Here is a 12,056-nt window from a genome sequence, read left to right on the forward strand (position 1 = left end):
ATATCCCCCCTCATCCCCCCAGCATCACCCCAACTCCCTTTCAGCCCCCCCAAGAGTGAATCCCCACCAATGTCATGGAGGTATCCCCCAAAATCCTCACCCTCGGTCTGCTCCCCCAGCCCAGCTCGCCAGCATTTCAAGGAATTTAAGGCTAAAACCACCCCATGAGGGGGAGCCCAGCTGCAGGGAGCCCTTCCCCCAGGCTGGCTGTTCAGAGCACCCCAGCATCCCCTCCTTGCCCTCCCCACCTCCCTGCAGTGCCCTGCTCCCAGCAGCACAAATTATTCAGGATTTTTTCCATGTGTGCCCTGCTGGGCAGCATCGGGGGGGTTGTGGAGGTGTGTGGGTGCCCGGATGTTCTCCCAGGGCCATTTCTCTGTCCCCGTGTCCCACTTGTAACCTCCACCACTGCCCTGAGCTGGGCAGTCCTCAGCCCTCAGCAGCTCTGGGGGGGCATCTTTGAGAGACCCCACTCGCAGCCCCGAGGATGGGGGAAAGACTGAGATCCTCATGCCAGGTTTGGGAGCCCCTGGGGCTGATATTTGCCTGGGATGGGTCCCTGTCCTTCAGTCTAATCCTTCCCCTCTTCCAGCTTCAGGGGGAAAAATATCAGAGTGGGAAAACAGGAGCATGTCTGACATTGTTCCCTCTGTCACAGGCAAAGGCAAAGCCAAAGCAGCCGTGAAAAATCATCAACAATTGGTTTTGGCAACAAGAGGCAAACCAGAGCTTTCCATGAATTTTTTTTTTTTTTTTTTGCTAGAAAGGTTGCTTTTCTTCCAGAGGGAGCTTGAAGGATGGCTTCTGGCCAGCATCGTCCCAAAGCCATCTCCCTGGGACAGCGAAAACCTGGCCCAGATTTAGGAAAACCCTAAGCCACAGGATCAGGCCCCCACACCCCTGGGGTCTGCAGTTGGGGTCTGCACCCCGTTGTGCCCCATGACCTGGAGCTGCCACGGGGGTTTCGCTGCTGCAGGCACAGCTCGAGGTGCCCCAGGCCAGCAGAGGGTGGTGGGGGCACACTGGGGCATCTCCCCGAGGGCTGGGGTGTCCCACACCCTGCAAGGATGTGTTTCATCCCTCTGGATCCTGCCACGGCCAAGGGACGCCCTGAGAGGGGCTCCTGCCCCCCCGAGCTGCCCCAGCTGTGTCCTGGGGGGATAAAGGCTTATGGGGGGGACAAACCCCAGAGCCAGCAGCAGGCAGGGAGCCCCAGGAGCCTCTGTGCACCCCCAAACACCTCTGTGCACTCCAGATGGCTCTGGGCAGCCCCTCAGATGGCACAAGCAGCACAGGACTGCCCCAAAGCCCCCCTGTGCCCCCCAACCCAAAACCCTGCTGCAGGACCAGGGGCATCACCCCAGGCTGCAGCAAACTGGGGCGTGCTGTGTGAGGGGACACGGAGTTAATCAGGTTGTGTCCTGCTGAAATCACTGTCCCTTCCTGCTGCTGCCTGTCCCTTCCACCGTGGGGGCCAGGGGCTGCTCAGCCCCCCCAAAAAACACATTTCACCCCTCCCAGAGGGGCTGGGGCTGGCAGCCCCCCTGCCCCGGGGTGAGGGCTGCAGGAGCAAACACCCAGAGACACACTGAGAGGTTTTTCTTGGAGTGTTTCACAAGGCTGGGAGTGGGGTGGCTTTTCTGGGGGTGTCTGCAAAGCCGGGCATTGGGTGGGCACCCCACTGGAGCTGCAGCGGGTTGGGGGTGCAGGGACACCCCGGAACGAGCAGGGAGGGAGTTCCAGCGCATCTGCACAGAAATTAAAAAGAAATCCAGAAGGAGGAAAAGAAGGAGAGGAAAAGGCGATGTTCGGGGGCAATAAAAAGGGTTAAAGCAGCGCAGAGGAGGAGAGGTGAAGGACGAGGGCTGGCGGAAAGGGGGGAGAGGCGGGGAGAGGTTGGGGAGCTGGGCTGGGTGAGAACATCCTGTACCCTCGGGTAGCAGCGGCCGGGGGCCGGGGGGGCACCGGGGCGGAGGATGTGCCACACACCTCCCTGGGAAGCAGGGCACCCTTGGGTGACCCGGAGGGGGTGGGTTGGCACACTGGGGGGGCGATCCTGCTGATGGGGTGAGCCTGGGGAGGGTCTTGGGCTGCCCTGGGTCCCTTCAGTCTCACATTCCCCGCTGCTTTAGGGCAGGGGAGGAGGAGGGGGCACCCCAATGATTGCACCCCTCTTTTCCCTGTCCCCCACAGGGACCCTCGCTGCAGCAAAGCCCTGCTCAAGGATGCCCCGCTCTGCCCTGAGGGGTCCCCACCCTGCCGGGGTGTCCCCTGTCCCCACCCTGCCGGGGTGTCCCCTGTCCCCACCCTCTGGGGGTGTCCCCACCCTGCCGGGGTGCCCCTGTCCCCACCCTGCCGGGGGTGCCCCCTGTCCCCAGGGCTGCCAGCGCCCCACACGCGCCAGGGGCCCCTTCCTGTGTTTGTTAAGACGCCGTGAGTCAGGCGTCTGGTTTTCGGTTTAAGCCAATATTTACCAGCCGGGAGCTGCCAAAACAAAGCTGCGGCTTCACCAGTAAATATAGGGCTGAGATGGGGCGGGGCGAGGGGGGGATTTATGCGACCCCCACCTCAGCACAGCCCCCCCCCCCCCTCAGCCCAGCCCCCCCCCCCCTTCCCACTTCTCTGGTGCCCCCCTCGCCCTTCTGCCAGCGTGGGGACACCGCAAAAACGGGGACACCACAAAAGCCCCATGGAGCACCCCAGAGTTTAGCCCTGCCCCAAAGATCACCGCTCCTCCTTCCAGGGGACCCCCACTGCAGGACTCGAGGGGTGACAGGGCTGGGGGCATTTTGGGGACCCCCACTGCAGGGCTCGAGGCTTGGCAGAGTTGGAGGCATTTCGGGGACCCCCATTCCAGGATTCGAGGGGTAGCAGAGCTGGGGACATTTCGGGGACCCCCAGGCTGCGCTGCCCTGGGCCGGGGGTCCCTGCCGGGCCGGGGTCCCTGCCGGGCCGGGGGTCCCTGCCGGGCCGGGGGTCCCTGCCAGGCTGCTGTCGCTGCCCTCTGCCGGGGCTGGGCGCTGCTCGCATCCTGCCCCTGCCAAGAGCACGGAGCTGCAGCCGGGGCCGGCCCTGGGCAGGCAGGGCTCCCCGGGTCCCCGGTGCGTGCCCCAGGAAATGCCAGCCTCTCCGGGGTGCTGCGGGGCAGCGTGTGGGGCTGGGGACCCCGCACGGGTGGGGGGTCCAGGCACAGACCCCGTGTGCTGTGTGCCCCCGCCTCTGGGGCTGCTGTCCCCATCCCTGTCCCCTGCCACCCCTTACCCCCACCTCATCCTGCACCAGTGAGGACATTGGTCTGGTGGCCTCCTGCCAGGACCACCACGACAATAACAGGACCCTCCACATTTGAACCACCCACCACAAGTTTAAAATCCAGCTCAGAATTTTCTCCCCTTGCAGCCCCTCTGAGCCAGACTGGCAAAGCCAGCAGGTCCCCATATTGTCCCCATGTTCCCCTTCCCCCAAGCTGTGCCACCCTCCCAGCTGTGTCCCTGGTGTTTCTGCAGGTGCAGACCCCCAAGCTGCCAGTCCCCCTTGTCCTGAAAATGAAGTTTCCAGGGGGTGCCCCCAACCTTTGTGGCCTCCCCATCTGGTGCAGAGCCCTCGGGGCTGTGGGGAGTGGAGCTGTGCCTGGTTCTTGTGATCCCCAGGGACAGAAAAACATGGAGTGAAATCTGCACTGGAGAAGCCAAGAACTCCCTCCCTGATGATCCCCTCACCTGCTGCTGCTTCCACAGCTCTGCCAGACAGGTGCCTCCTCTTCCTCACCCTGCTGTGTGCCACAGCAGGAAACAAACCGAGGCAAGCACAGCCCAGCAGCCCCCTCAGATCCTGGGGCTGCTGCACCTTCCCCTCCCCTGCACCCCCTTTTCCCAACTGCCCTGGAGCAGAGCTCAGCCCACGCCTTGCTGCTGGCCCAGCCCAGCCTGCTGCATGACTGCACACACATACAGGTAAAGCATCGTGTCCAGGTGGCTTCTTCAGGGACATCTGACCCTGCTGTCCCTGTCCTGGGCCAGGGACCTGCCTCGAGTGAAAGCACCACCGTGCAGCTCTGCAGAAGCTGGTCTTTATTCAAATCCTTGCACAGCTAGAGCCAGGAATGCCTGGAGAGGGGGAGAGGCAGGGGCGGCACAGAGGGGCACAGGGGGGCTCTTTCTTCACCGCCTCCTGGAGTCCCGGGGGTCCCTGCAGAGCCCGAAGTCCTTGTTGGTGATGGAGCCCACGATGGTTTTGTCGGCGTCGCAGGTCAGGCCGTTCTCACAGGGACACTTGTAGTACACCCCATAGATGCTCTGCAGGGAACGGCGACTCAGTGCAGCGTGGGGGACGTGCCCCACGCGTGCCCAGCCCTGGCAGCAGGGCTGCACCTACCTTGGGAGAGCACTCCTGGGTCTCGGCTGCCCTGGGGGCGCAGCGGGCCAGGCTGAGCCCGTCGACGCGGTGGCAGCAGCCGCTCTTGCACTGGGCACTCTGCAGGCACAGCTCCCCGATGTCCTGCGGCACAGGGCAGGGCCTGAGCACCGGCTGCCTCTTTGCTGCCCTTCAATCTCACCCTAGCTGTGAGCCCAGGGGGTTTGGGGGGTGTTGAGCACCAGCGCTGCCCCCATGCCCCAGCCTCCCGCTCTGCAGCATTTCCTCAGGCTGGCCCAAAACACCACCCAGCTCACAGTGCGTTTTTGCTGGACTCACAGGAGGGCTGAGACACCACATTTCCCCTCTCCAGGCCCTGTGAACCACGCAGGGTGGGGGTCCTGGCTGGCTCAAGCAGCTGAGAGCTTGTCTGATCCATTTTCTGCGTTCCCTACCCCTTTATAGAGCTGATTTCCCAGGCTCCAAGCTCCCTCACAACACCAGAAAACCCCTCAGGCCCCTCCAACCCTCCCTTGCAGCCGTGGGACCCTCCTGTGCCGAGCACAGGGCTGCTCTCCCCTTACCAGGTTCATGATGAGCCCTCGCTCCTGCTGCTCTGCCAGGGCTGGGGCCAGGAGCAGCAGGGCCACGAGCAGGCAGGCAGGCAGCACGTTGGCCATGGTGGGCTCGGTGTGGCTCTGCAGGGGCCAGCAGGGGTTTTTTATAGCCACAATTCTCCATCAGCTGATGTGGCTGCTCCTATCACACCTCAGCTCGTGGCATTGGGGCTGCGGTGCCCAGGGCAAGGGCCCAGCCATGCCAGGGCTCCCAGGGCTCCCAGCTCCTGTCCCCAGGTGACTGTCCATGTCAACCTGCCCTTAGCAGCTCCTTTGGCCAAAGGGAACACAAGATAAAGGCACTGCTGTGCTTCTTCTTCCTGCTGGCAGCAGTGGGGCTGGACTCTCTGCAGTGCCCTCCTTGCTGGGTGCTGCTGGTGGCTCCTGGGCAAAGTGAGGGCTGGCTGCCCTGGCAGGAGCTCTGCCCCATGGGGAAGCCACCCGATCCTCCATCTCTCCAAAGGAACCACGGGCACCAAGAAAACTGCTGGAGAGAGTTCACATTGTGCAGGAAAGCACAGCCCCCTGCAAGAGCCAGAGCCCACCAAGGTCCCCAGCCAGGGCCAGCACCTCAGCCTGCCCTGCCAAGTGCTTGCCCTGTGCCAGTGCCTGGGGTGTGGGGCTGATAAAAAGAAAACAACCCTGGGAACAGCACAGATTTTGGTGCCCACAGCGGCTTAGCTGTTCTAGGACATGATTAATGGCCACAAAACGCTGGCCTTGGGCAGCCAGGGGAGGGATGCTGGGGCTGGCCCTGGGTGACTGTCACACCCTCACGTGGCACTGTGCCCAGGACAGGAGCTGCACCTGGGGGGTCACCCAGGATGCAGGGCAGGTGTGGCTCCTGCAGAGAGGTCCCAAGGTGGCTGCGAGTGCCCGCAGCCCTCTGGGGGTGCCCATTCTCCCGGGGCAGCAGGACAGGGGCCCTGGCAGAGACCTGGCCCTGCCCAGGCGCTGGCTGGCACCCCGGGGTGTCCTGCTGGCAGGATGGGCCATGTCCCTCTCTGCAGTGGAGCCGTGGGGATGCCCCAGTGATGCAGCAGCCCCTGTGCCCCCCAGCAGTGCAGGAGGGCCCTGGTGACCAGAGGGGAGCAGCCAAGGGGACACAGAACCTGGAACACCCCACAGGGCACGCAGCAGAGCCCGGTGGGACCGTGGGGGTGATGGCACAGCCCCTGGCACGCTGTGTGGGGGCCAAGACACATCCTGGGTCTCATCCTAACACACATCCCGGGGCGTGTGGCACATCCTGGGGCACAGACAGGGGTGTGGGGTGCAGCCCAGGCACATCCAGGGTGTGCAGGGCACGGCCCAGGGCATTACTGGGGGCACAGAGTGCACCCCTGAGGGCACTGCAGGGCACGGGTGGGGAGGGGACAGAGTGCACCCCTGAGCACATTGCAGGGCACAGGGACACTCCGGGGCACAGCCCAGGGCATTACTGGGGGCACAGGGGGACAGAGGGCACCCCTGAGAGCACTGCAGGGCACAGGGACACTCCGGGGCACAGCCCAGGGCATTACTGGGGGCACAGGGGGACAGAGGGCACCCCTGAGAGCACTGCAGGGCACAGGGACACTCCGGGGCACAGGGACACTCCGGAACAGACCATGGGGGGCAAACTGGGGATATCTGGGTTACCCCAGGGTGCATCTCAGGGCGCACGAAGGAGGCGAAGGGCGCATCCCGAGAGAGCATCCCCCGGGCGCGCCCTGGGGACGGAGCATCCCGGCAGCGCATCCCGAGCGGCTGCGGCAGAGGGGTCGCTCCGGCTCCTCGCGAGCCCCCCCCGGCTCGGCGGGGGTGGGAGGAGAAATCACCGCCCCCCGGGGCGGTCCCGCCGCTGCCGGAGCCTCCCGCCGCCCCCGCTGCCGCCGGGCGGGGCCGGAGCGGGACCGGAGGGGAGTTTTTGCAGGTTTTTTTGTTGTTGTTCTGAGTGGGGGGAGAGAAAATGGTCACAGGCAGTTCTGGCTGGACGGACAGGTACTGCTGCATTTTAGGAATTATTTTACAAAGTGGGCAGGCTAAGGGAGGATCAATTTCCTGGCCTTTGCTCTGAACCAGGGCACAATTTCACAGAAATTATTTCTTTCCCGCTTTCCCCATTTCTCTGTTAGTTACAGGGAAGATTCATTCTGTATGCAGAATAAATTTATTTATTTGAATAGATTTATTTATTAAATAGATTTATTCTGTGTGCAGAACCAACTGCTTTTCCATGAAGAGAAATCCTCTCTGCAAAGCAAGGAAGCTGCCTGCTCACCTTGCTGCTGGCTTGTCCCCAAGCCAAGGGAAAAGAAAACATTGGCAAAGGACAAGGCCACTGCCCCAGAAGGGGGTTCTGGTTTCCTGAGCACCTGGTGGCAGAGAAGGAGCGCAGGTGTGGGACAAGGTGCATTTAAGGAGGCTGCAGATGTCCTTGAGGAGCAGGGACAAACATCTGCTTCTCCTCCACGGGGTTGTTTCTTGTGAGAGAGGAGTCAGGGACTGCCTCACATCTGCAGCACGTGAAGGGCTTTTGTCAATCATGTCCAAAAACCTCGTATATTAACTCATCCCAAGCCTGGTCATTGTTTTTGCCCAGTAAATACAATTTCTCTGAGCGGGGGAAAAAGGCACTTCTGAGATTCTGGGGCACGAGCTGCCCTTCAGCAGCCTGCTGGCACTGGGGACCCCATGACCAGGCTGGAGCAGCTGCCAGGGCTGTGTGTGAGCTCTGAGGGCAGTCACAGGAGGAGCTGCTGCTGGAACCACCACAGCTGAGCAAGCAGAATTAATCTGCCCACAAAGCTGCTGCTGACAGCAGCTCCACCTCAGCAAACCCCGAGCTGGAATCAGCTGCAAGGTGCTAGGCCAGGGTCTCATCTCACACAGACCAAACCCATTCCAGCTTTGTTTGGAGATATTTCCTGGGAGTGACAGGGCCAGGGCTCTGTGCAGAGGGAGCAGAGATGTTGCCTGGGCAACGCTGTGACAGGAGATGCTGGTGCTGGGCGTCCTTGGCACAGCAGATCTGCTCCTCCCTGCCTGTGCAGCACAGCAGAGCCCAGCACAGGGGATGAGCCCCCACAGGGCCTTCAAGGGACAAGCCTGTGGCACCTGATGTGTTTGCAGCGTGATGTTTGCTCCTCCAGCTGCTCTCTCCACTTCAGTGTTGGTGCCTGGAAAATAGAATTCACCTTTCCAGTTGGGGTGAGTATAAAATAAAACCTTTAGCTGAAAGCTTGCAGGTGAACAACATGGCAAAAAGCACATGTGGTGCAGTAATTCTGCAATTTTTATAAGGTCAGGAGATTAGTGCACTTATCATACACTGTGTCCAATCAAAGTTAGTTGGCTAGGTAATAATTCCTGGGGCCCTGACCCTCTGGAAGCATTCCAGAGGGGTTTTTTGCCCCACTTTTGTTGTGTCTGGTCCAGATTGGAAAACAGAACGTTCTTGAAGTTGGTTTTCTTGTTGAAATAAGATTAAACAATATTTAGGAATGTTCTTACAAGGTTAGCTTACTATTCCTAAAGGTAGAGAAGAAAGATTAGAAAAATACTGGAAGCTACAGCAATCTACAAAGCTATGAACTTACGTAAAACATAAAAAGCAAAAAATCTTCTGCATCACCAGGAGCTCAGTGTGTACTAGAAAGCTGCAGCAATCTACAAAGCTACGAAGTTACATAAAACATAAAAAGCAAAAAATCTTCTGCATCATCAGGAGCTCAGTGTCCTTCTGTCCCTGCAGCTACGGGGCTGATGATCGGGTGCCTGATCTACCCTGATGGTTGGGAATCAGTCTTGGAATAAGACTAAACAATATTTAGGAATTATAAGGTTAGCTTACGTAAAACATAAAAAGCAAAAAATCTTCTGCATCACCAGGAGCTCAGTGTGCCCCTGTCCCTGCAGCTACGGGGCTGATGATCGGGTGCCTGATCTACCCCGACGGCTGGGACTCGAGCGAGGTGCGCAGAATGTGCGGGGACAAAACTGACAAATACACGCTGGGCGCGTGCACCGTGCGCTGGGCCTACATCCTGTGCATCATCGGCATCCTGGACGCCCTCATCCTCTCCTTCCTGGCCTTCGTGCTGGGCAACCGGCAGGACAACCTCCTCCCCTCGGATTTCAAGGTGGAGAGTAAAGGTGGGTGTGGGGGCATCGCTGCTGCACAGAGGTTCAGCCCCGCAGGGCCCCGAGAGGCTGCCTGGAACAGAGGCAGAATAAAGGAATAAAGGAATAAAGCAGATTTGTGAAAAGGACTTCAAAGGATGCGCCTTGGGCAGTGCAAGAGCCTGGCTGTGGCTCCACCCGAGATGGACTCGGAGTTTTCACACTTTTATAAGTTTTGGTCCGTTTCCATGTTGGGGTTCATGGTCCAGTTTCAGCTCCAGGTTGTGCAGTCCCATCCTCCCAGGCTGCTCTCCTCAATTCCCTGTTGTTTGCACTTTTTGGGCCTTTTGAGCCTTTTTGTTGTTTGCACTTTCTGGGCCTGAAGCTGCAGTGGTCTCCTTGGTTCTGGGGTGCAAAAGAATTGTTGTGTGTGACTGAGCTGTGAGGAGAACTTGCTGACACTTTCTATGAGTTCAGAGTTAAATACCAGTGCAGCACAGAATCTGGAAAATGTGAAAGGTACAGCTGAGGGCACCCAGGTCGTTGCTGTTGCTTGGGTGGATGCTGGGTGGCTCCATCCCTGCCACAGTCACACACTGCTCTGCAGGGAGGCAGAGCCAGCAGCAGGCAGAAAACTGATGGAGAGCAAGGCAGGAGCCCAAATTCACCCAGATTACATTTCCCAGGCCTCTGGGGCTTTCTCATCTTGTTTTAAATGTCTTCCTTTTTGAAAGCAAACCTGCAAAACACACTGATCCTTTCAGCTTTACACACTAACTCTGCAATTCTTTTTGTTTTACAGAAGAGGGAAATGACTGACAGAGCCGATCACCACGTAAGTGAAAACCCACACAGATTTTTAATATTCCCAGCATCCACAATGTCACTGTTGTATTCTGATTACCAAAGCATTGAAAGCTGATTTTGGTACTGGAGTCACATTGGTTTTATTTGTGGCTAAAGAAGAAATTGTCTTTGCTTTGCCTCCCAAAACTGGGAAAGCACAAACCCTTGCCAAGTACAAAATAAAAGAAGCATAAAATTTGAAGTCATACCACATTTCCCAACAGCTGCCTTACTTTCTGTTCCCAGGGACATCCAGAGCTCTTCTTCCATCAGCCCTTTTCTTTGAAGTGACTCTTCTAGGAAGCCTAAATTTACCAAATTCTGTGGATTTTCTACAGCTGTTTTCTTCACCCATGGGGCTGCTCTTGGCTCACAGCTCTTGTGGAGCTTCTTTGGTGGGAAGAGCCCAAAATGGACACAAAGTTTTTCTGAGTCCATCAGCAAGAGGGAGAAGAGGGCAAGGATGGCAATTTGCTGCTTTTGGGGGGGTTTGTACATGTTCTTTCAAGGAAATTATTTATGAATAAAAAAAAAATCAACACCACCAGAACATCAGTGTTTTGGGTTTTGTGCTGGTCTCCTGAGGGCAGAGGAAACCCTCTGCCATATTCCAGGTCTCCCTTTTACTGGAAAAATACCATGACAGGCCAATTCCCATGAATCAGTTTCCTGCCCTGGGCAACAATCACCAAACCTCTGGAAAAGGGCACTTTCCTGGGGAAAAAAAAAAAAGAAAACCAGACAGCAAAGCCAGAGCTGGGCTGGGCCAGCACCTGCAGAGCACAGCAGATGGTGCCAGTCAGCAGCAGCTCCCTGCACCACCCAATTAACCTGATTAAGCCATCATTTCCCATCCGTGCAGCACCCAGCCATGGCAGCCCTTGGCACAGCTCATTTCTGCAGAAGACAAAGCAGCAATTACCTGCTCAGAGCCACAAACCAGCCTGCATTATCATTTTCATCTCTACTCGCTGTGAATTGCTGGTTCCTGCAGGACTCCAGTTCAGTTCAGTTCTAACAAATCCCTTCCCGTGTTATGCTTCCCTCTAAAAAATGTCTGGGAAGGTTTTACTGAGACTTTTGGCTAGATAAAACAGCAGATATGACAGATTGAAGAAAAATGTATTTTAGAATGGAAAGATTCCAGCAGAGTTGTCCTATTTTTTACTCTTCTCCCCTTTTTAAACTGGATCACAACACCAGCAACAAAATCTTTACCTGTCTCATTCTGGAAATCAAAGCTGAGTGTTCACTAGTGAAGCAAATTCCACCCCTGAGCCCCTGACTCAGAACAGAATCACAAGGGGAATGTATGAAGACTAGGGCTCAGTTATTAAATAATCTGTTTATTGCAGGGCTTTCACAAAGGAAAAAAAAAAAAGACAAGGCACCCAAGTAGAAAGAATAAAAATGTATTTTCCTTCAGGTTTTTAGACTGACACAGCAAGTACAAATCCTTTAGTGTGAGCATGTCACAGCAGTTTGGAAATGAACAGACCCCAGGGAAGGAGCAGAGGTACAGAACTGTGACAGTGCTCCTGCAGGGCTGCAGCTCACAGGCTGCCTCTAGCCCTGGCTGCCAGGGTGGAAAAACCCCCCTGAGTCAGGGCTGGCAGAGGGAAGGGAAGGAAGGATGGGCAGGGGCTCTCAGCAGTCAGAGAGTGCAGACCCTGCACTGGGAAATGTTCCTTCATCAGGACTGGGTGAGCTGTCAGGACCACAGGAATTGTTTGCCCTGCCAGTGTTACCTTCACAGTCAGCTGGAAGCCAGTACTGTCTGCAGTCCTCCTGCAACAGATACAGGAGTGACCCACAACTGGAAAATGCCAGATAAAAGGAAGAAAAAAAAAGGTTAACTCAGAATTAAAACACTTTTTGGTATGTTACCTGCCTTTTTATTATTATATGCATAGAGAACCTGATCTACCACTAAAGGAACATGCAGCATGATTTGCATAAATAAGCCAAACCAGGCTCTGAACTGGAGAAAGAAACTCTGCTCACGTGGATGAAATGACCTGGTTTGTGAGTGAATGATCCTTACAAACCACAGCTCCCAAACACACACACAGGAGTGACACTAACAGAGGTCTTGGCAGCTTTGGCAATGGAAATGGTCTTGGATAGCATCTGCAT

The 12,056-nt window shown here is 57.1% G+C and overlaps 2 protein-coding genes across 6 annotated transcripts; one reads left to right on the forward strand and one right to left on the reverse strand.

The window, feature by feature from the left end:
* Positions 1-4,053: 4,053 nt before the first annotated feature.
* Positions 4,054-6,288, reverse strand: CLPS (colipase). The gene is made up of 3 exons (XM_039695935.1): positions 4,938-6,288; positions 4,375-4,497; positions 4,054-4,295 (listed from the first exon to the last, which is right to left on the reverse strand). Exons 1-3 carry the CDS (start codon positions 5,031-5,033, stop codon positions 4,161-4,163), a joined length of 354 nt encoding a protein of 117 aa, XP_039551869.1. The 5' UTR covers positions 5,034-6,288; the 3' UTR covers positions 4,054-4,160.
* A 589-nt stretch (positions 6,289-6,877) lies between these two features.
* Positions 6,878-11,513, forward strand: LHFPL5 (LHFPL tetraspan subfamily member 5). 5 transcript variants are annotated; one of them, XR_005626191.1, is made up of 5 exons: positions 6,878-8,162; positions 8,707-8,795; positions 8,871-9,107; positions 9,877-9,909; positions 10,167-11,513. XR_005626191.1 is itself a non-coding variant. In XM_039695936.1 (4 exons), exons 2-3 carry the CDS (start codon positions 8,882-8,884, stop codon positions 9,891-9,893), a joined length of 243 nt encoding a protein of 80 aa, XP_039551870.1. In that variant the 5' UTR covers positions 8,601-8,648; positions 8,813-8,881; the 3' UTR covers positions 9,894-9,909; positions 10,167-11,513. The 5 variants fall into 5 exon arrangements, 2 of the variants coding, with proteins under 2 accessions (XP_039551870.1, XP_039551871.1); XR_005626190.1 differs by lacking the exon at positions 8,707-8,795 and having other exon boundaries at positions 8,844-9,107; XR_005626189.1 differs by lacking the exon at positions 8,707-8,795.
* Positions 11,514-12,056: the final 543 nt, after the last annotated feature.

Source organism: Passer montanus, unplaced genomic scaffold, assembly GCF_014805655.1.
Source record: "Passer montanus isolate IOZ18808 unplaced genomic scaffold, ASM1480565v1 scaffold93, whole genome shotgun sequence".
Lineage (NCBI taxonomy): Eukaryota > Metazoa > Chordata > Aves > Passeriformes > Passeridae > Passer > Passer montanus.